The sequence below is a fragment of the Ctenocephalides felis genome, unplaced genomic scaffold (assembly GCF_003426905.1).
Source record: "Ctenocephalides felis isolate EL2017-DRISC unplaced genomic scaffold, ASM342690v1 CF-g0.4_SCAFFOLD_01886, whole genome shotgun sequence".
In the NCBI taxonomy this organism is placed as follows: domain Eukaryota; kingdom Metazoa; phylum Arthropoda; class Insecta; order Siphonaptera; family Pulicidae; genus Ctenocephalides; species Ctenocephalides felis.
In genome coordinates, this window is record NW_020538040.1 from 36,276,972 (window position 1) to 36,300,775 (window position 23,804).

The 23,804-nt window shown below is 29.1% G+C and overlaps 1 protein-coding gene across 5 annotated transcripts in view; it reads left to right on the forward strand.

Annotated features, from left to right (window-relative positions):
* LOC113376602 (arginine/serine-rich coiled-coil protein 2) overlaps positions 1–23,804 on the forward strand; it is a 140,468-nt gene that overhangs the window by 111,011 nt on the left and 5,653 nt on the right. The window contains exons 1-4 of one of the 5 annotated variants that reach the window (XM_026616579.1): positions 18,773–18,911; positions 19,206–19,322; positions 22,391–22,501; positions 22,748–22,989. In XM_026616579.1, coding sequence (XP_026472364.1) covers positions 18,846–18,911; positions 19,206–19,322; positions 22,391–22,501; positions 22,748–22,989 — 536 coding nt within the window. In that variant the 5' untranslated portion in view covers positions 18,773–18,845. Of the gene's footprint in view, positions 1–18,772; positions 18,912–18,931; positions 19,144–19,189; positions 19,323–22,390; positions 22,502–22,747; positions 22,990–23,804 lie in introns of those variants that run through there. The other 4 variants (XM_026616581.1, XM_026616580.1, XM_026616583.1 and 1 more) reach the window with 4 other exon arrangements.

Here is a 23,804-nt window from a genome sequence, read left to right on the forward strand (position 1 = left end):
TGTCACGAGGCCAAACTATATGTAATGAGACCGTATGCAATAATTTAATATGTAATAGAATAGTAGAGCACAGCATAGCGGAATGCCTATAAAAAGTATTTTTACATTAAATTTAGAAAACTTGATGCATTTTTATAACACTTCTTAATGTGAAAACGTTTTTCATATTCACAAAATACAATATGTAAGTAAAAGTAATCTTAGAAAAATTCCTACTAGTGAAGAATTTATAAATTTTGCACGGCATCGTGTCTTAAGGCAAATGCTGTAACTCCCATACCTTTGAAAAAAATTTGAAAAAAAATGAGAATTTTGATTTTTTTGGAAAATTTTGATTATTTTAAACATTCTTGAAAACTATAAAAATTTTGAATTATTTGGTAAATTTTGATTTTTTTCCAAAGTGATCATGCTGCTTCGCGGTTTTAGAGGCAAAACATCGAAACGCGTGAGCGCCGTATAAATCTTGCTACAGAAATTATTGAAATGTTAAAATTCGATATTTTGATGTGCATGATCATTTTTGACCGCCAAATGGCATTTTTAATTTTTTTAAGGATCTCCGAAACCGTTGGACCTGTCTTCCCAATAATTAAATTTATAACACATACACATACATCTTTTTTATGTATGCCAAAATGTTCAGAAGGTCTTGAAACGGAAAGATATGCAAAAAATTTCATTTTCGACTTTTTTGCGATTACTATAACTTGCTTATGAGAAGTTAATAAAGTGCAAGTTGAAATTATTTACATCCATCCATTTATATTTATTGACGTCCATCCTAATCAACTAGCAAGTCATTTATACCAGGAAGACCAGCTGACCAGACTCAAAAGGAAATCCATTTGTCTTTAGTTTTTTTTAATATCAGCTCTAGTAGATTCGCCACTGAGGGTATCTACTAATTTGTAGACAATTAATTATAAACAACTTGTCAGCATTCTCTGCTAATGTAATTGATTTTATAGATTGCAGAATAAAAATAAAAAAAAAATAAAAAAATATATTCGCACAATCGCTCAGTTATTGTAACATTGCTTAGTACGTATTTTTTTGCATATGTATCATATATCTGTTCTCGTGTGTTACATGAGCAGCCATTGTTTTTGCAACTTCACTCATCATGTAATTGTGTTTGAAGAACTTCATGTAATTAAAATTAACATACATTCATTGACTACTTGTATTTTATTTTACTTTTTCGCTAGCGATATAATCTCATTCTTTAAACAGCTGTAATATCTGTCCTGTCTAAAAATATTTTCTATTTTAATAACTTCAAAGATTTATAGAAACTACGAATAATTTAGAAATAATTTCTATAAATGCAATAAACTTACGTTTAGTACACGGCACAAAAATTTAATTTATTTTATTATTTTCAAGGAACGTCGATGCATACAACGACAGATCTCTATTCACATACACGACGACTAATCACAATCGGCCCGTATAGAAATGATCTCATCGAGAACGAATGACGAACAGTTCGGGGCGTAACGGACTTCCGTTGCATTTATACGGATTTACACCCTAGACGCGCCTAAAGAAGTTTTACTTATTTTATTTCTAATAAAATTGCTATAAAAAGGTTTCCATAAAATCGCCAGAAGTTCAAATTATTTCAAATCACCATTGCCCTGCTCAACTCCTGATATGGAATGTATATCATATTGCTCTTAAATCGCGACTACTCTACTTCAGTCTTGCATGTGAAGTCTGGCTGGTTATTTATGTGACAAAGATCACAGCCAACCGTAAATAACGTAAACGGCGCTTCCTCCCATCGAGAAGACACTCCAGTTATCGATTATTTTACTATTTTTTTCTACTTAGCCTACGAAGCAATGTAATAAATTTTAGAATAAAAGTACCAGGACGTAGCAACTTTTCAGCAACTCGAGGATTTATAGGTGAAATGTTCCATCAATATTAGGTCATATAATAATATTATATTAAACATTTTGTTGTCGAATAATATTTATTTTTTGTCATGCTTAGAGTAATTGTTTAGCAGTTACGAATTTTTATACCATGTGTTGATTAATTGGATCATAAATACAACTAAGGGATATATGGTAAATTGCTTAAGCAAATTACTTCTTTCTTTCTTTCTGCAAATGAATCTAAAATGTATTTAATTAATAAACAGATTATTGTTTAAAAATATATGTTAAAATAATTTTTGAAACCATTTTTAAGAAAGCTTTTTTTAAGAAAACAAAATCGATAAATAATTTGAAGCACTTACAAAATTTTCAATTATTTTGAAAAAAATTGTTCAGGTTTCAAAATATACTCCGACAATAATAAAAACTAATAGTAATTTCTCAATACTACTGAATAATAGTTACAGATTAATTTATAATAGATGAATATTTTATTTAGAAAGTTTTTAATTAGTTTTAAATTTTTTCCATATTTTTATCAGACTTCTAAATATGTCATTAGCCAGTAAATTATTCATTCTTTGAAATAAATTTTTTTAAGTGTTTCGTTAGGGCTGAACACAAAGGTCCAATTTATCTTTCAGTAATTACTGTCTAAAGTAAATGAACTACATCACAAATAATATAGGTCAAACAAACATCTTTAGAACCAAGTTCAGTGAAATTATAAAATTGCATTTTAGTTATATTAATTTATAATAAGATGATTATTTTATTTATAAAGTTTTCAATTATTTTGAAATTTTTTATGTTTTTATCAGGCTTCTAAATATGTGATCAGCCAAAAAATTATTCATCGTTTTGAAATGACTAATTTTTCTAAATATTTCGGTAAGGCTGGACACAAAAATCCAACTTATCCATCAATAATCAAACTGTCGAAAACTAAATGAACTACATCACAAATAATAACATGCTTCAAACAAACAATTAGCATACTAAGTTCAGTAACATTCTCAATCAACACTTGATTACAAAAATATGTTTTTTAGATTATTTCAAATATTTGCCATCTGTCCCATTTCATCACATAGGCTGGGTAAAAAGGTACAGCTATTAAACCAAGTTCAGTAAAATTCTCAATTAATACTTGATTACAAAAGTTAGTTATGTTTTAACTAATTTCCTAATATTTACAAACTGTCCCATTTTACCTCTAAACTGTGTAAAAAGGGACAGCTGCCGGACAAACAGAAACAATGTCTTAATTTAAATATTAGGGAAAATTAAAACATAGGGAATAGTTAAATTATTTAACCAATGTGAAGTAAAAATTTTATGAGCACATTTTTTACAAAGATAACACTGTATAACCTTGATCTGGTATTTGGTCAAGAATACCAGATCAAGGTTATGCAAGGTTATATTCAGCAGGAAAGGAATAACTATTAATGTAATTTATCTCGTAAAATAGCTATTTTTAGTTTTGCTTACTTTTTTATTTGTATATATTTATTTTATTTCAGCCTAATGGCCTAGAAATACATCATTATACCAATAATACCTTAAATCTACTTTATATACAAAAAATAAAAATAAACAGAAAAGTCTAATCCTAGTGGTTTCTAATAACTATAACGTTCTGGACTGGTTGCCCAAGTAACTCTTTTTCCCTTGCTTTCTTCATGCTACTTTTTTATTTGTTATTTTTTTTATTATTCATACCTCCGTAAAGGTTTGGTTGGATTTTTTCATCCCCAACCATATATCAGCTTTTATAGAGGTTATATAAAAAATTGTTCTAGATCTAACTTGAAAATAACAATACAACTTACAAAACAATTAGATAACGTGTACTTAAAAATTATATCTAAATTATAAACTAAATAAAAAAGCTCAATACCAAAAAAAATACTAAAGAAAAAAACTTCTTTTGTGAACATTGACACATGGCCGTTTATCTCTTGATATGATGGCTTATTACACATCTTTTGCCTTCTACTTTAAAATAGTATCGATGAAAAATTTTATACTTTATTTTTCGAGATAATGGCGGTGGATCTTTTTACCCGCGGACCTCTAAGCTCCGCTCTGCCCTATGTGTTCTTTAGACCAGTGATTCCCAAAGTGGGCGCCAGCGTCCCCTTGGGGGCGCTGCGGAAATCCAGGGGGGCGGTGAAGGGCTTTGGTGCATTTAGGGGGCGATGATCAGTTGTAGGGGGCGTTTAGAGCACACAAGTAAAAAAATATTATAATATTAATATTATATATAAATAAATGATTAACATTAACACCGAATTATACCAAGATGATATTTTAGTTCAAATTATTTAAACATATATGCATATTCCAATTCGAAAATAAATTTACCGCATTAGATGTATCGCTATTATTGGCGGGTTTGCATTGTTAGCATTATTGGATCGGGGCAATAAGGATTTTCTCTCGTTACTTTTGTTAGTCTCTCAGTAATCATAAGCTACAGATATTTATATTCGTACTTTTATACCCCCTACACACCCCAAAGAGTCTGGGGTTGAATATAAAAAGCTCTGGTCAAATCTTGACTAAGTAGTATAGTGAAAACAAATGAACTGTGAATTTGCAAATGAATCAACTGTGATATTTGCAGATTAAGCCGGCGTTGTGTATTATTATTGGATAATATAATTTTATATCAAAAGCAGTTTTTTGTTCAGTAATAAATAGTGTCACTATAATTGGTAAGTGGTAATTGCTGTTGTAATTACATATGCTTGACAATTAATGACATCATATATATTATATTTCATTCAATACCTCTGTAAAAAGTATTTCCTCTACAGATAATAATGGCTGAATCAAAAAAATGTAGACAAAATAATATCGATTATTTGAAATATGGCTTTATTGAATCGCCTGTGAATATTACATATGTCTGATTTGTCAGAAAACTTTTTCAAATGAAGCTATGAAACCTTCTAGACTACAAGAACATTTGACTAAAATTCATGGTGATAAAATAGATAAAAATTTAAGTTATTTTCGTACTCTAAAAAAAAAATTTAGACAACAACCGACAGTGGCAAAACTCTTTTCAACCACATCTCTCAAAACGGCTTTCTTGCCTAGTATAATATTTCATTAATGATTGCCAAGTCGGGAAAACTCCATACTATTGGCGAAGAATTTATAATACCGGCCATAAGTGCAGTAATACGCATACCCACAAATTTGGTCTGTCATTGAAAAATTTCTCATTGCATTTTCATCATCATACTTAGTGGAACGTGAATTCAACTAATTTATTAACAAATAAAAGAAACCGATTACAAATAGTCGATCATGGTGATTTAATATTACTTCTCAGGAAGATAGGACCAAATATTGCTAAATTGGTAGCAGCACACCAGATTCATACGTCACATTAAAATTATAATGATTGAATCTTTATTTTGAATATAGTTTAATAATTTCAAACTTTGATGTTATTTTACAACGTTCTTTTGAAAGAGTAAAAGTTTTTGCAAAACCTTTCCGTCAGGAATGATGTACCAATTGTAATTGCATTTTACTACAAAATTGCTCTATCAAAATTGGTTTCTAAATCGTCAATTTATCTTGTACAGATACAATAATTTTTATATACCATATTAATTACTATTGAAATGAAAAAAAAAATAGGGGGGCGCTGAGTAATATTTTTACTGGAAAGGGGGCGGTAGGTGAAATAAGTTTGGGTATCACTGCTTTAGACCCACCCATCATTATCAAGGCAAACACGAGAATTTAGGCTCTTTATCATGTATGGCTCACTTAAGTGAAAAAATCAATTCTTAGACAATAAAGTAAACTAAAAAAATTTAATTTTTCATAAATTATTCATCATTTGTGTTATAACATTATTTAGAAACAATACAATATATTACATGGTTTGGTGATTAATTATAGTAGAAAAGGATGAGCTAAAGATAGTCAAGTAAGTCGATATCGTCTGTTATGCGTGGACTGATGCATCAAGCACCATTATATGGTGCAGTTGACATTTTTAATTAAAACTAGACAAGTATATGAGACACTCGAGCCCGCGAGCACTTTTGAAGCGAACGAGGAGTGTTCTATTTCGCATCCCACTGCGACCGATGTCAACTGCTCTCATTGACGATCGTAAAATTCGCTAAAAAATGTACCACGACAAATTTTATGACAAACGCCTTTACACATGGTGGGCTGATTTAGTGGTGCATGCAGGAAAGTATTCTGGGAATCGAAGAAATGGCTGCAGGGTCACTTTATAAGGGTTATCTTAGAGGGTGCGCGACCTATAAAGCAATTGCATAAATGAAAAAAAAATGATATAATACTCTGCTTTACTGACATCATATTTTAAAACATTTTTTTTATACAAGTATTTTAATATGTAGTTAGTAGTTACATATGTTGAGATCGCATTTTTTGCTTTTTGTACAATCACAAAATATTATGAAGGTACTTTTACAGCCATAAGTCTACAGAAAAGGAGGACCTTCGCCATCCTCAATTTTTTTTAATAATTTCACGATTTAATTCAAGAAACATTGTCCTTTTAAAGGACTATGTTTCTTGGATTAAATCGTGAAATTATTTTTAAAAAAATGAGGAAGCCGAGGATGCACGAGCGTAACACATGGTGATATGTGCAACATGGACAAAATGGTATAACTTGAGCTAAGGGCCTTACAATAATTTATAAACAGCTATCTAAGCTCTAGAAGTTTGTATATAAAAATCGCCTCCAAAAAGTTGCAACAGTTCGAGCATGGGAGTTGTACAAAGAAACAGGTCTAAGTCATTTCCATATTCATGAATGGATATGTAGAAAATTTCTACATATCCATTCATTCATTCATTCGTTCCAGCACTGTGGTTTTCATTTTATGGTTTTTGAATATTAAAATAACTTTGCCATTTCTTAGTTTATTTATTATTTTTACTAGAAATAATAATCAAACTCTAAAAAATGGTAAAGTAATTTTGATATTCAAAAACTTAAAACAAAAGCCGCAGTGCTGAAATAAATTAATGGTTTTTCAATGTATTTATATGAGAAAAAATGTTTCGACATACTAGCGCAGTTACGGAACGAATTAAGCTCGTATGTCGGGGTACCACTGTATGTATTAGAGTTGGGCTTATCATTCCGAAGGCGGATCGGTTAAAATTTGACTCCGTTTCAGAGAGGAGTTATATCCGCTTAACAACTCCGACGACTCCGACCACTTCAAATTCTAATACTCGACACACTTGTGTTCTATAGTTTTTTTTTTTTAATTTCAATAACTGTTAGCAATATTGATAAATAATAACATAAATTTATATAAATAAGAGTGCAAAGGATAGAATTGACATTTTAATTTTGTGTTCTATAGTGTGTTATTCATTTATCTAAGGATTTATTAAGTATTTGAAAATCGTTTACAAACTGTTCAAACATTTTTTTTTCATTTTATTATAAGAAATTTCCATTTATGCATTTCAGTATGCATACAAATTTCAAATTATATTCCAAAATTGAGACAATAAAAATATTGAACTAGCTAGATTTGCTAGATTTGCCTTAAGGCAAATTGCTGGAACTTACCGTACAGTGATGAAATATTCGAGGAATATTAAATATTTTCAAATAGATTATTATAAATACTATAACTTATATATCTTTAAAGAAAAGTAAATAAACAAAATTTAATCTCCAAAACAGCTGGACCTGCCTCTGCCAAAAACTGATTAGCACATCTCCTTATAAATAGGAATCGAATGTTTTTTGAACCATTCAAATCGGTTGATTCGTGCGCCTAAAAACGTGGACGAAAAATTGTATCCATACATACATAATACACACACATACACATCCATTTTTCTAAGGTATGTCAAAATGTTCAGAAACCTTTAAAACGTGAAGAAATGCAAAAATTTTCAATTTCGATTTTTTGACGATTATAATATCTTACCCTACGGAAAATTAAATATCAGTAATTATTTTGATATAAAGAGTTTTTGATATAAATGTGAATGAAATGATGATTTTAACAAAATTACCAATAAATATCGAATTTTGGTCGACCAAGTGATCGAATCAATGTCTCATGCAGTGTTGACCAAATAAAAGTAAAAAACGGCAAACTTGAGAATCAAAATCAATTTCATAAGTATTTTTGAAAGAGAAGATGAAATATGTTCCATTGGTATTCAATGAATTATGCATTTGAGCTATTCACACTTGAACACAATTTCATTGTTTTGTATTCTTGCAGTTATTTTATAGAAAATACAAAATGATGTTATATTGGGTCATTTTATAGCTAGATAGTCATAAAATAGGCTGTGAAACGAGAAAGCGATCGTTTCTTTCGACGCAAATTTTTGTATTAGTAAAAAATCTCAATCAAATGGATATACGTGTTAACAGATTTAGTACCAATTTAAAGAAGTCGGATAAGACAAATCTCCTGCTTGGATTCACTACGAGGAAGGAGTTATATTCTCGGATATAACGAACGAAGGTTGGGTAACTTCGTATATATTTTTTTCAATTTTGAAATTTTATTGAATAAATTATTTACTGTTTTGTCACCCCATATAATGATTCATCGCATTATCGATTTCGCAAATATAGCCCATTGCACTTGAATGGAAAGCCGACGACACAGACACACCCCTCTCAAACGAGGAGCTTTTTGAACCTCGCGGCAATCAGGCGTAAAGCGAAGATCGCAACCTTTGATGTCGTGCTTTTTCGATATCGATTCTCGGCAGCGGGAGAGCTTTAAGTTCTTGTGTCATTCCTCGGATTGAGCTCTGTGAAACGAGACACGAGGCTACGAGACCTGTTATCCACAGATGCAACGATATACATTTAAATAACGTTTTTGCATAAATCGAATACGAACGGATAAACAAGCTATTATATAGCTTGCACTTACCGTCGGTGATAATTGTATGTACAATCTAAAGTCTCGGCTTTACCAAAAAGCCAAAGTACTCGATTGTTATATGTTACATTTCTACGTATATTAGGGCAGGGAAGAAAGGTTCAATTTGAATTCAAGTACTTTTACTGCCTATACCAAATGAACTACATCACAACACATAGCACGTATCAAACAAACAACTATCCAACTATGTTCAGTGAAATTTCCAGTTAAATTCTAATTATAAATATGTGTTTTTTTACTATTTTTCTAAAATTTGTTATCCATCATTTTTTATCCGATGTGCGGAATAAAATGAGACGGCCTGGGGGCAACAGATCTAATGTCTTATTTTTTATTTTTAAGAGATTTTACAAAATAATAGCTACATTATTCAACCAGTGCAAAATGTGAATTTTATGTTTACATTTTTAACAATGATAATACTGTACATAACCTTGATCTGATGTTTTATCAGAAATATTCATCAGGAGAGTTAGAATAACTATATTTATTTAATTTATCTTCTATAAATTGGCTTATTTTAACTTAATTCACTTTTTATTAACTTCTCGAAGGAGAAGTTTATGTTTTCATCAAAAAAAGCCGATTCGCTAATTGTATGTTTTCTCGACGTTTCAAGCCATTCTGAATCGAATAAGACCAAATTTGGAAAAAGTATGTGTGTGTGTGTGAACAGTTTTGCCGTAAATCGACGTTTTCTCAATAACAGCTGGATAGATTTCAAAATTTTAAAAGCGATTATTTCGATGTATCTCGATGAGGACTAGCGTTTATCAATTTTGCCAAGCCGTTTCTTTGTACATAGCAGAAAAGTGAAATAATTTTCGTCTACGTTTTAGCCCGCAATTCTGAATGGATTCTGAAAATTCAAACACTGTTCGAAAGATATTGGTTGGGAATCGACCTGATTAGTTTTTGGTAAAGATCGGCCGGGTCGTTTTCTTGTAATAAAGAGTTAAAAAAAATTTCGACGATTTTTATGATTTTTTTTTGGCGGTATAGATACCATAGTCTTATAGATCATACTAAAATATTACGGCCCTACGGAAGTCGTTTAATTTTAAAAAATCGTGAAAGTATGTAAAAATTAGTATCGTTTTTTGGCGTTTTCTTGTAATTAACTGTTGAAAAAAAATTAAGCCAATTTTTATGGAACTTTTTTTGGCGATATATTTCATGGTCTTACAGAACTTACTGAAATATTACGGCCTTACGACAAGTAGTTCAATTTTAAATATTCATGAAAGTTTGAGAAAATGAGTAGTTTTTTGGCGTTTGTTAAAATTAAAATTGGACGATTTACTTGGTATAACGATAGAGTACTTGGTCTTAATCAATATACTAAATCATTGAAGTCCTACGGAAACTGGTTCAATTATAAGAATTATTGATTTTTGAAAATTTGCTTTTAGAAAACACTCAGAGTTGACGTGTTCGTTTGTTTTCAAATATGTGTAATAAATCCACTCGGAATTATTTTCACTCATAAATTAATTTATTTTCTATTGATTAGGTCGATTATTTACACATATCGGAAAGTTCATGTAGCTTGCCTCAAGGCAAAATATCAATACCAACTAGTTTACTGTTGTTTTAATTGCTTATACCTTGCCAGGGTAAAGGTTTAGTTCTTTTTTTTACCCCACCCACAAGTTTTTATATAGAGGTTATCTAAAATAACTGTTGAATATAACTTAAAAATAATAATACATCTTATAAAACAATTAAATAACGTATACTTAAAAATTAAATTAACGTCTCGTAAACAATAGTTTTCACAATCAAAAAAAAAACAACAACGAAAGAACATACTTTTGTTATGGAATTTATTATCTCCTGATAATGACGTCGTAAGAATCAAGGTGATTGCTGGTTTCAGATATTTTTCCTCCTACTTTCAAATATTGTTATTAACAAATTTTTAACTTTACGTATTATTATTTATTTCAGTGCAAAACAAAAATGATATTTAATATGTTTTAGTTTGCAATGACCGATATAACTCTTGTTATGATTCCATATTTGCAGCAATATTTATATTTTCATTTTGTATAATAATATAGTATTTATAGTGACGTTTATATGTGCTTTATCATATATAATTTTATTAAAACATCTGATCAAGGGCCACCTCGACGTGGGTTGCAAATTCAGCGCACGATTTTAATTTGAATCGGCCAGCCCGTATGAACGTGAAATTGATATAATTATAGTGTAATCAAATATTGTTGTGTGGACCAAAATTAAACATATGGACAGGCCAACGAAATTAAACTTACTCCAAAGGATAGTATAAACTAATACAGTTCTGTAACCTAAAATTATAATGTATAATGCATTTTATAAAATTTTGAATTTGTGAAAACCAAACCAATTATATCACAACAAAACGCACATATCAAACAAACAATTATCTGACTTAAGTAAAACTCCTAGCTAAATAATCATTTTAGAAATGCATTTTATTTGCTGTTTTTCAAAAATTTGTCACCTGGTTCTTTTTACCCCATAGGCGGTGTAAAACGAGACAGCCAGGGAGAGAACAGATCCAATAGCTTATTTTTAATATCAAATTTTTACGAAATAATAGCTACAATACTCAACCAATGCAAAATATAAATTTAATGGGAACATTTTTGGCAAAGATAACGCTGTACATAATCTTAATCTGGTATTTCGTCAGAAATATTAATCAGCAGAGTTGGAATAACTGCTTATTTAATTTATCTCTTGGTAAATTGCTTCTTTTAACTTAATTTACTTTTTTATTTACCATTGTTTATTATTTGCACCTTTGTCAGGGTAAAGGTTCAATTGGGTTACATACCAAAAAAAACATTGAACCTAATTGTAAGTTAAAAATAACAATGCATCTTGCAAAACAATTAAAGTATATTTGAAAATTATATTAAGGTGTCCTAAACTAAACCACAGTGCTCACAACCAAAAAAAAACTAACAACGAAAGTTTTGCCGTTTATCTCCTGATATCGACGTCCTAAGATTCAAGTTGGTAGCTGGTTATGTATCGTTTTCCTTCTACTTTCAAATATTGTTGTTCAAAAATTCCTAACTTTACTCGTTTTTCAGATATAAGTGCTGGACCTTTAAGCATACCCTATTCATTTTGTCAAAATGACAAAATTTTGGGAAAGGTGTAGTCCAGCCGTTCCAGATGTAAAATGTGGTCATTAGGTTGACGAAAATGAGTATGGACAGTTCTTATATTAAATTATATGATATTTCTATATAAAAATTTAACAATATGCATGAATGCTTTTACTAAGTTTTTGGTTTAGATATCATTATTGAAGCGATGTTGATTTCACCAGTAAAATTTTCATTTTTTAATATGTTTTCAGTAGTCATTTACCTAACCTACGGTCATGAATGAACGTGCTAAAAAAATTATATCCAACGGATTAAATATTTGTATAATATATTGTTTATTATTTTTACATAAATCTGAATTTCATACATTTTTTGTAAATTTTCAAAAAATTACTTGCATATTTTAAATGAGCACCGCCGTGGATTTATGGTTAGAGCTATGGAATTTCAATCGGAAGTTCCTTACCCGCCTCGGACAACCTAATGCCAAGCAGTTATGAGTTCGGCTTTCACTTGAAAATATAGATAACAATATTTTTCAAGCAAAAATGACCAGTGAGGCTGCAATATTCCAATTGCAAAAGAGATCGTGGGGTTGTCCTTGATATCTCAGATATTAAGGGGAAATAATAGATATAAATAATCAGAGAACATCAGTAACAGCTTTGAAAATAACAAACAAAAATTACTTTAAATATTTTATAATTAATTAGAAATTAAAATAGTTTCAAAATTTTAAAAATAATATTTTCGACTATGTATTCAAAATGTTCAAATGAAATAAAACATTTCTAATTTGTATTCTTCTCATAATTTTATTTATTGAACGGTAAACACTTTGTGTGAAGACACAATGCCATATATAGTCATGTACAACTAGTTCATCAAGTGATGAAAATTTTCCCATTCGAATGACATTGTGACACCTACAGCAATCGACTGATACAAACCACCATCTAATATTTGCACCAAGGTTCAAAGCAAGTTGCTGGAACATCGAAATTCCTAACAAAATGTTGTACAAATAAATCAATCAACAATAACTAGTGATGCATGGCATTGTGCCTTGTGGCATATTGCTGAAACTTTCCGCACCAAAAATTTTTTTTTTTGAAAAATGCTATACAATTTTTTGAAAACTTTCAAATTAAATTAGATTTTTGAGAATTTTAAAATTTGGGAAAAAAAATATTTTGAATTTTTTTGAGAATTTTGAACTTTTTTCAAAGCAATCGTGCTGTGCAATTCTCTTAGAGAAGAAATATCGAAGCGTGTAAACGCTGCGTTGTAGCCCAACGGATAAACATTTTGATACGGATCTAATAGTAAATGTAAGCAAACTTTGTACTTATTATTGAAATCTATAAAATATTCGATAATTTGATTTGCATATGTCTAATGATCATTTTTGACCGCCAGATGGCATTTTCTTTACATTTTTTTGGATCTCCGAAATCCCTGAACCTGCCTTCCCAAAAATTTCGTCTTTCAGTTCTTTGTTTCGTTCAAAAGTCAGTTTTTTGTTTTGTCAATACAAATACGATTTCTTTTAATCATTCAAATCGAGCATTCCGTTCTCTCGAAAGCTGAATTATCATTTTTGGCAAATTTTGCCTCGTATATTCGAAGCTGCTGGGCCTGCTTTTGCCAACAACTAATCAGCACGTCTCTTCATCAATACGAATCGAATGTTTTTTTGATTATTCTAATCGGTTGATTCGTGTTCCCGAGTCGACGAAAATTTGTATCCGCACACGCACACACATGCATCCATTTTTTCTATGGTATGCCAAAATGTTCAGAAACCTTCAAAACCTTTAGATTTTTTTGCGATTACTACAACTTTCCCTATGGAAAGTTAATAATTATACTTATTGCATATTTGAAATAATTTAATTGATCAGAAATTTAAATGATCATTATATCGCGTGTCCAAAACATAAAAATCTGTCAAATTAACTCATAAAATTAGTCAAAAAAATATTTGTTCACAATCAACTTTTAGAGAATAATGTGTTTTAGTCTTTCTAGAAAGTCCAAGACATATTTATTAAATTCAAATATTGATATAAATATATATTAATTAAACAATTGTTACAAATATCAGTTAGTAATATCGTTATAAAGATTGATCAAAGCCACTTTTTTTCATTTATCATATTATTTATAGTCATTTAATTAATTTTTTGTTTATTAATTTTAAGAAGATGATTTTATTATTGGAGACAGAAAGAATCATCATTTATAATCGCTTATTGTTATAATATATTCGGGGTACTTATATAAATATAAATTTGTTTTGAGATATTAAGTTTATTCTGCATAGAGGTTTTTCAAAAACACTATGGTTATAATATTGCAGATGTACGAGCGTACGGTACCTTGAAAAAACCTAGGTTTAGTCAGAATGGATTGATTCTATTAAGAAAAGTCGGCTGTTTTGGCCTTGTGCTTGTATATGATCCGCCTCTTGATTGTTGTTGCTGGTCAGTATAAGTTGGGAGATTCGTATGGCAAGTCAGTGACAATTTTAAATAAGTACTTAATTCCGTTTTTTTTTTCTTTTTAAAAGAATTGCATTTCATCGACACACCAGTGTTTTGTGGCTTCATTTTGAAAAAATTGATATGTACAAAAGCAAAGTGCAAAGTAGATCTTGAACTATAATTCAACAATGGGCAATTTAAAAAGCCATTTAAAAAAAACACATTTCTACATATGCTTTATTGGAAGAAACTGATGTAGGAACATCTCAGCAGACTCGCCCTTCACCCTATATGAGAAATGCCATAGAGGCTGCACCGAGTTTCAGTTGTGCACTACTATAACAAGATACAAATGCGTGCCAGTTTTGAAGTCTTTCATGACTAAAAAGATCAGCAATGAGCAGAAAAGGATGATTGACAATAATTTAATGGATCTTTTCACTGACAGTTTTCATTAGTTGAGGCAAAAATGTTTAAAAAATTAATGCGCTGGAAATCAGGATATATTCTTCCATTTAGGAAAACAGTATCAGAATGTTTGCTGGAGGAACAATATAATAAGGTACTAGGAAGTGCATGAGAGCAAGTTCTAGAAGTGGAAACTCTATGCATAACTTTGGATGTTTGGACATCCGGGGTACAGTCATATGTTGCTGTTAACAAAACACTATAAACGGAAAAATATTCTTCTCGGATGTTGCTAATTTGAAGAGATTCATACGTTTGAATATTGCAGCAGAAATACAAAGACTGCTCACTGAATGGTAATTACAACAAAAATTTAATTTTTCCATAAGCGATAATGCAAGCAATATGAAAAAGGCCATTAAAACCATTTTGCAAATAAGGCATTATGAATGTTATCCTCATACAATAAACTTTAGGAATGTTACTACTTACAAAAAAATTCAGAAGAACGAAACACAAATATATGGGCAAACAAAAAATTAACTCAGGACATTGATACAAGATAGAATTCCACTTTTTATATGGTTCAAAATTTTGTGGAAGTAGAAAAGGCAATAAGGATAACTATGAGTATCCTTGATACAAATTTCACACCAATAACACCAGAAACATGGAAAATGGTAAATCAAATATGTTTAATTTTAAAACCCTTTGAAAACATAACAAATTCAATAATGTGCTGTATGTAATGTACTAATAATGTGCTAAAATGAGTCTTGCTAAAAATATTACTTCAAAATGATTTGTTGACAATTATTAGAAGAAATACAGGAATATTTAAATCAAGCATTCACGACAGATTCACAAATGTCGAGAGGGGAGTGAGACATTTGGAATATGTACATCAGTGGACAAAGAATTTAAGATACAAGGATTTTTTAATATAGAAGACTAATACTCATTAATGTCATCTATCCTTCTATGGAATATATTATACAGTTTAATAGGAACATCATCACATCAATCGACTCCTTTATGTGCAGCCATCAAAGGAATAGATATGTATCTTGCTGATGATGTATTGCCAATCAGACCAGCAAGTGGCACATTCAATTGCCCAATGAAATGGTGGAACGAGCATCAACACATGTATCCAAATTTGGCAAAAGTATTTAAAAGATTTGCAATATTGTGGCCACCTTTGCTCCATGTGAACAAATGTTTTCTAAGACAGGCGTCATATTAAATGGAAGAATATCGAGGCTAAAAAGCACAAAAGTATCATTTTTTAATGTCAATCAAAACCATAAGCATTTTTATCAGTTAACTTTGTATTTATTATCTAATGTAGCATATATTTGAAATGTTTACATAATGTTTATACTTTATAAATTGAAAAACTATTAGTTATAATTTAATACTGATTAGATATATATATGAAAATAATTTGTTTAATTTGCAAGATTTCACTAAAACAGTCATTTAAATTAACTTTTAATTTTAACGTACAGGTTTTACAAAATGTGATGTACAGGTAGCCCACGCATAACACGGTACATCTATAATACAGATTCACTCTAACGGGGTTCAAGATTTGATACCATCCCGTGTATAACATAGTACTTTTAAAGCATGGGTTTACTCTAACATGGTTTGAGAATTAAGCAAAACCCTAATAAAATGAAAAACATAGTAAAATCTATAAAAATCAAACATCATTTAACCTAAAATTTGTTTTAAAAAAGATTTGATACTTATTATTTGAGCGCGTACGTTCTCTAGAAAAAAATTCTAGACTTATCTGAACAATTAGTCAATTAGTCTTAAACAAGGATTCTTTGAATAATATGAGCACAAAAATTTTATTTAATAAAGGTAACTTTGCATGTGCTAAATATATAAATATATTTTCGCTAAAAGCAAGCAATTGCAAATATAATTGTTTTTGAAAAAAATAATGCACGAATCTGAAGGTAGTACAGAAAGCTGCTCACAGAATGAGGATATCTTGCAAAAAAAGGATAACGTTGGATAGCACTTACCATATAATTGATGTAATATATATTACTTCTTAAAAAAATTAATAAATCTAACAATATTTATTATAAAATCATGATATGTTGAATGTTATTTTTGAATTCTTGGAACATAGCATCTCTTTTTGTACTAGTTCTTTGTCCCATATAACACGGATTCGCATAACACTCTACTTTTCTGGAACGTAATTACCGTGTTGTACGGGGGTTACCTGAATAGTATTAAATATTCTTGTTAGTTGACAACTTAACTAACATAAATAGATACCTACTAGTTTTTAATGGTTAATATTTTCATATTGGTTTTATTACTACCAATATGGACTTATGGCATAGAATTGTTGAGCTGTGTGAGCAAATCCAACATAGTGCTAATGCAACATGCGCAATCTCAAGAATGGAGCTTAAGGTATGTACTACACAAGAATAAAACAAAAATGTTGACAGCAGAGATTCAGCGGAAGAGCAAAAAAAATTTCGATGGTGTTTGTAAAAAGGAGTTGGTTTACCATAACTGAAATAATGGATCAATTTGATGCAACGTATCTCCCGCGTTAAACGGGGTATTCCTCTATATATTTTCATCATGACATTTTCACTGTCTTGAAATTTTTTTTTAAACCTAACCTGAAAACTATTTTTTCATTTTCCATCAGATTGTTATTTTAATAAGATGTAAATTCGATGTTTTAGTGTATTTGTAGCTTTACTTTCACGATAAAAAATCAATTCACATTTAAATCTGTTTGTTCATCAAATCGGTTGACATTTGAACAAACTTCACATTATCAACTTTCAATGGAACAGTTATTTCATGTTTACTTATCTATGGTGAACACCATCATGTATCACTTGTAATTGCTAACTTCAAATTTTCACACTGCATCACCGTTTACGTGATAATTTTGTACTAATGGAAAAAAATATAAATTAGCAAGACACGAATAACTTTGGTGAACACTTCTCACAAAAAAATTATATTAAATAATTTATAACCATAAATGTTCAAATGCCATGATTCAAGAATCAGAAGTGACGAATCCGGTGAACTACAGAATGCGCTCGTAAAATCAGATCGATATTTACAAAGCAAAATCTAGTTACTATAACTTCATTTGGTGTTTACTTCATTTTGGCAATTTGTGGTATTATCACCATAAAGAATTAATTCACTGAACATAGATCTTAAATTATTTTTTTTATTTAATTTTTTTTTTTAAAATAATGATTTTACTCTAAATATTTGTTCGAATATTAGGTGTTTCATACGGTATCGGTAATTAATGCTAATAACACACTCGTTAATATTAAGTAGTTGCGTAAACACCACATCCACGTCAACATCTATTATTTCAACCTTATGCTTATTTATGATTTCAACTTATCTATGATTTCAACATCCAAAATGTTCAGAAGGTTTGGAAACGTAAACATACATAAAGGTGCGCCACACCTAACGAACGACATTTGAGCCATCTATAATCAAAGTTTCACAATACTCAGTATCAAAGCAGGGTTTAATCGCAAATCAGGGTTCAATATTAAAGCGCATTTGTGCGGAGATAACTCCCCATAATGCTCAGTGCTCAGCGTGAAAGCATATTGAAATTGAAAAACACACAATCTCTCTAGATGGCATCACACAGCTCTTGGAATAAAAGCTTATTATTTTTTCTGTTTACACAAACAAATGATAATGCGGTAAAATTGATAGATATTTAGCAATTAATTATTATTTATGATTATTTATGATTCGTGCATTATGTAATTTTAACTAATGAATTCTAAATCATGAGTTCAACGTGAAGTTAAACGAAATAGTTCTTGGCGCTAGGTGTACTCGTGTACTCTTCTTTCATCTATGGTTGTACGCTTAGTTTTTTTGCTAATGCTGTTTCGGCTCTAGACTCTAGATGAGCATATTACCAATCGTTTAGCAAAAACAAAACTTGACATTCTCAAAATGGAGTCGCTAGTAAATTATGAAAGTGATGATTCTGAAAATTACAGTACAATAGGAGAACATATGGTAATTAAGGAAAAATAGGTTAAATAAATATAGTATATACCTATTAGTTGAAAAAGAATATAAGTCCAATTAAGTTTGGCAGTGTTATGAAGCTGATACTACACTTACTTCTGAGTCATAGAAGTTGTAGTTACTATTTTAATGTAGATTCTGTATAACTTGACCGGGGACAGAATGTAGTTCATGAACTTGCATTCTTTTAGCAGTTTTCATTCTATTACATACTTATTGAGTTTAGAAAAATTATTAACGCATTTGCCGTTTGGATTCTTTAATAGTTGTCATCATTAACAGACTGCTGGTAATTCGTCTGACAAGCTTCATGATACAAAACAGCCCACAAAGAGCAGCAGATTATTTCATCGAAGATGGGATTCGAACTGTGAGAACATCAGAATGGACCTAAGCGAGGTATTGTTCATTCCCTGTTTCTTTAGTGATCATAAGTTCATATATGCAGTAGAAACTCGTTTATCCGGATCTTAGTTATACGGATTTGCGATTACCCGGACTACCAACTGTGACCATTTTATATGGCCAATTTGTTATTTAGCAGCAATGAAGAAGAAAAGGTGCTTACGTTGAATGACAATTATCAAATATTTTAAACCAAATTGAAATTATTACCTACACATTTCATGATTACCAAATGCATATTGTAAACAAATTATTTGTACATAACTACCTAAATATTTCATTCCATTATTAATGCTCCTATTTAGTATTATGTACGTGATGTAATCTAAGATAATATGTATGTACATTGTACATACATAAGTGAGTGTTAATTTCTTAATAAACATTGATTTTTGTTGATATATATGTATTTGTTGTTTTTAATAAACAGATAACATAGAAGTTGTAGTTACATAGTTCTTCATACATTCGATTGTCCGGATTTTCGATTATCCTAAACCCTATCGACAGAAATTAATCCGGTTAATCGAGTTTCTACTGTAATTTCAAAATGCCTTGGATCAATTTATTAACATTATATTGTGCATTATATACTATTACTTCAACCGATTGCCCAACATGTGATAATGTCAAAATAATTATCACAATAATTGTTGAAATCAGATGTAAAATGCAGCTCAGTCCCAACTCAGTAATTTGATATGTACATAAAAGGATTTTTTCATTTGGGTGAGTAATTTTTGCTTTTAATTATAAACAAAAATGTATGATTTTAAATAAATATGCTAATCTCTTCATGACTTTTTGTTTTGAATTATAGGACTTCTATTTAAGTTATTGTGGTTGTGGCAATATTCGCAACTTATTGGTTGAAATGTACATTGTGATCCGATCTAAATCTAATAAGCTAGGAATATTATTAATTTTTATCAATTTTTTTATTTGTTATATATGTATAATTAAATCAGGTTTTGAATCAAATATTGGATATGCATATGTGAAAGCTAAGTCTTATTGACTACTTTTGATTCAAAAGGCGTTTTTAGTTGATTTTTATTATGTAAAATTTAATACATTAATCTAAATCAATTTGTACTTATTTGATTAATTTTATTATAACTTTTATTGTTCTATTCAGAAATATGTCCAATTCTGTTTTTGCACAGTAGATATTCAGATAAAACTGCATGTTTTAAAGTGTGTGTGTAAGTGTATGTATAAAATAATATGTATATAGAAGAAAAAAGAATTAGTTATATATTTTGCGCATCTGCTAAAGTAGTGGAAAGAAATCATCTAAAAAATACATCTGAAAAAAGATTAACAAGATATATATATATATAGTAATAAGAAAATAAAATTGCTGCACATCAATAAGATTAAAAAATAATTTTATGTGCTAAAATGTTCATCTATTTCTATCTGATATACGTTGTGTTATTTGAAGAAGCGCCCAAAATAAAACATTCAATGATTATGGAAAGTTCTATCAAAACTTTGTGTTATGAAAAGTATGTCTATTCAAAAATCTTTTTGAGAAATATCTTAATGATGCTTAATTTAAAAGCATTCACCATATGCAAAATAAATCTAAAATATAAATTTACTTGCTATGATTACCATTAAATTAATTCTTGAGTTATTACAACAAGTGACATATATTTGTGTTTGCAACTCACAGAATTTGTTACATCTTTTATGCTTTTTTCAAAGCTTATGACACTGTTCTTATGCAATGATATTCATTGTTTAACCTTATAATGTTACTCGTGCAACGATAGCGCGTTTGTGAGAAATAAAGTTATTAAATATACATTTAAATATTCTTTCTATTTATACAAATGTCGATAGTAACTTTGACTATGGTTTGTAAATCTCATGTATACATATGTTTATTTATTTCTTTAATCTAATGAGTTTCGGTGTACCTGATTTTAGCTTGTACTACTATCATAAGGAATGTTGTTTAGTAATAGTTTATTTCGGGAAACATTATTGTTAAAGAATGGTATGGTGATTCATGCTTTGTATTATGCTAAAGGTTTTTCAAACGGTTACACATACTTGTAATTTATTAGAATTCATTTTCGTCATTTGTTATACTCTTCATATGTTTATTGATCATATATTGTCCTTCTTGGCAACCAATGTTATTGGTTACTTTATAATATATATATATATATATATATATATATATATATATATTTATATACATATGTGCATGTATTGTGAAGAGTGCAGCTGACCATTTGCATGTCAAATTAGTGCCTATATAAACTGTTTTATACTAAAAACAAACTAACAAATAAAACATTAAATGTATACAAATAAAACATTAATAAAGTTGAGAAACATTTAAGTACAAACTTTGTCAACATTAACATCAAACTGGAAAAGTGTTCAAGTGAATCGACTTGCCATGAGAAAAAAAGCTTTATTGTAATGAACAAATGTGAATATTATATATATATATATATATATATATATATATATATATATATAATGCTGACTAAACATAATACTTTATGGGCATCCATCCTAATAATAAAAATGGAAAGAAAAGTAATATGAGTTAAATAATTTTAATAGATCCGTATGTTTCGAGTTCGAATTTGACTCTTTCTCAGTGGACACAACACAAATTATTAAGATACAAACGCAATTAAAAACCTAATAAATGAAAATATTATTTTACAACACCATGTTAGTATATCATTTAATATATATCATTTAATTTTGTTATATAATAAATAATTTTGTTCACTGAGGAAGAGACAAGTTAGGACTCAAAACATATGGATGTATTAAAATTATTTCAAGTAACTAAATTTTAGTTTATCTTTTCTATTTTCATTGTTTGGATGGATACCTCTTAAAGAAGTATTTTGTTCAATCAACATATTTTTATCACCATCTGAGAAAATTATTATATATACCAGTGTGTTTAATTACATATTGGCTGAGTAAAATTGAAGGAATTAAATTATGACTTCCCAATGGTTCAGGTCTGAAACACTTTACCTAATATGTTTTTTAATTTTATCTTTTTTTTTTGTTTATAGGATTCAAATCAAAGCAGCACATCAGAGTTACACCCGCATGCAAGTAGGAATAAAAATTATTCTGATGATTCAAAAAGCTATAATAATCAACAATGGTCGAATAATTCTGATGTAAGAATAGAAGTATTCAATAATTATGATTTTTTTTTTGGTTGTATTATTGTATTATTATACAAAAAATGATTATTTTTTGGCATCATGAATCGAATTTAATTGAATAAAGCATTTTCTATAAAATAATTTTTTTCACATTTGTAAACATTTATCTAATTTATCTACATAGGTTTTGTCTATACAAATAATTTGTTTTCAAAAATTACAACAAACATAAAATATCATTCAAATTTACTTTTTTAGAGAGAATTCCAAAATAGAGATCAGAGGCGAAGTAATCATAAGACTTCACCTCAGCGAGAAAGGAATGGTAATGAGGATAAACTAATTCACACTGATGATTATAGTAAACACAGAGATGGAGATCATACATCACGTGACAAAAACTACAGAGACCGAGATCGCGATAGATCAAGACATGTGGATAATAGGGATAGAAATAAATACAAAGATAAATATGATCGAGACTATGATTCCAGCAGGAGGTAAGATTATTACTGTTATTTATAATTTTGATGAGATTTCTCTTAATTAAAGATTGAATCATATTTGTATGCCATATGATGTACAAAAATTATATGAATACAAGAGTATATAGTAGATGCAAAGAAGGTACTTTTTTATATAGCTTTTACTAGTAATTACTCAGGATTAAGTTGACTAATAATATATATATATATATATATATATATATATATATGTATGTATGTATAAATTAATCTTTAATTCCAAACGTTTCGACATTCAATTTGTCATCATCAATGGATATTAACTTTGGTAACATACATCTAAAGATATGTACACAGCACAAAAATTAGCACTAACATTTATACAACTAACTTGTCAACACAATGAATTCTTATCCTTTTCTAATATGAAATGTAAAAAGAATAATGATAATTTTATTTGACAAAAATGTAAAAAGTTAAGTAATTACTAGTTATGTAATAATTACATGTGGTTTTATGAAAATATTTTTATTTCAACATATGTATTTATTCGATTTTTTTTTTTTTTTTTAATTACCTAATATTTATTCATAGAACATAACCTGTATTGAAATTATTACTTAAGAATACTTTTAACCCATTCAAATAGAAAAAACCAATTACATTGCTAATATGTTTGTTTCTCTTTCTATATTCTCATAAATAATTTTCATTCAATTATAATAAGTTATATTTAATATAATAACTAAAAGAGACTTAAAGCCATGAGTTGTTTTACTTTGTATGCATCTACTGTTTTTTTTTTCAGTTTTCTTAATTTTTTATTTCTTATTTTTTTAAATATGAATTAT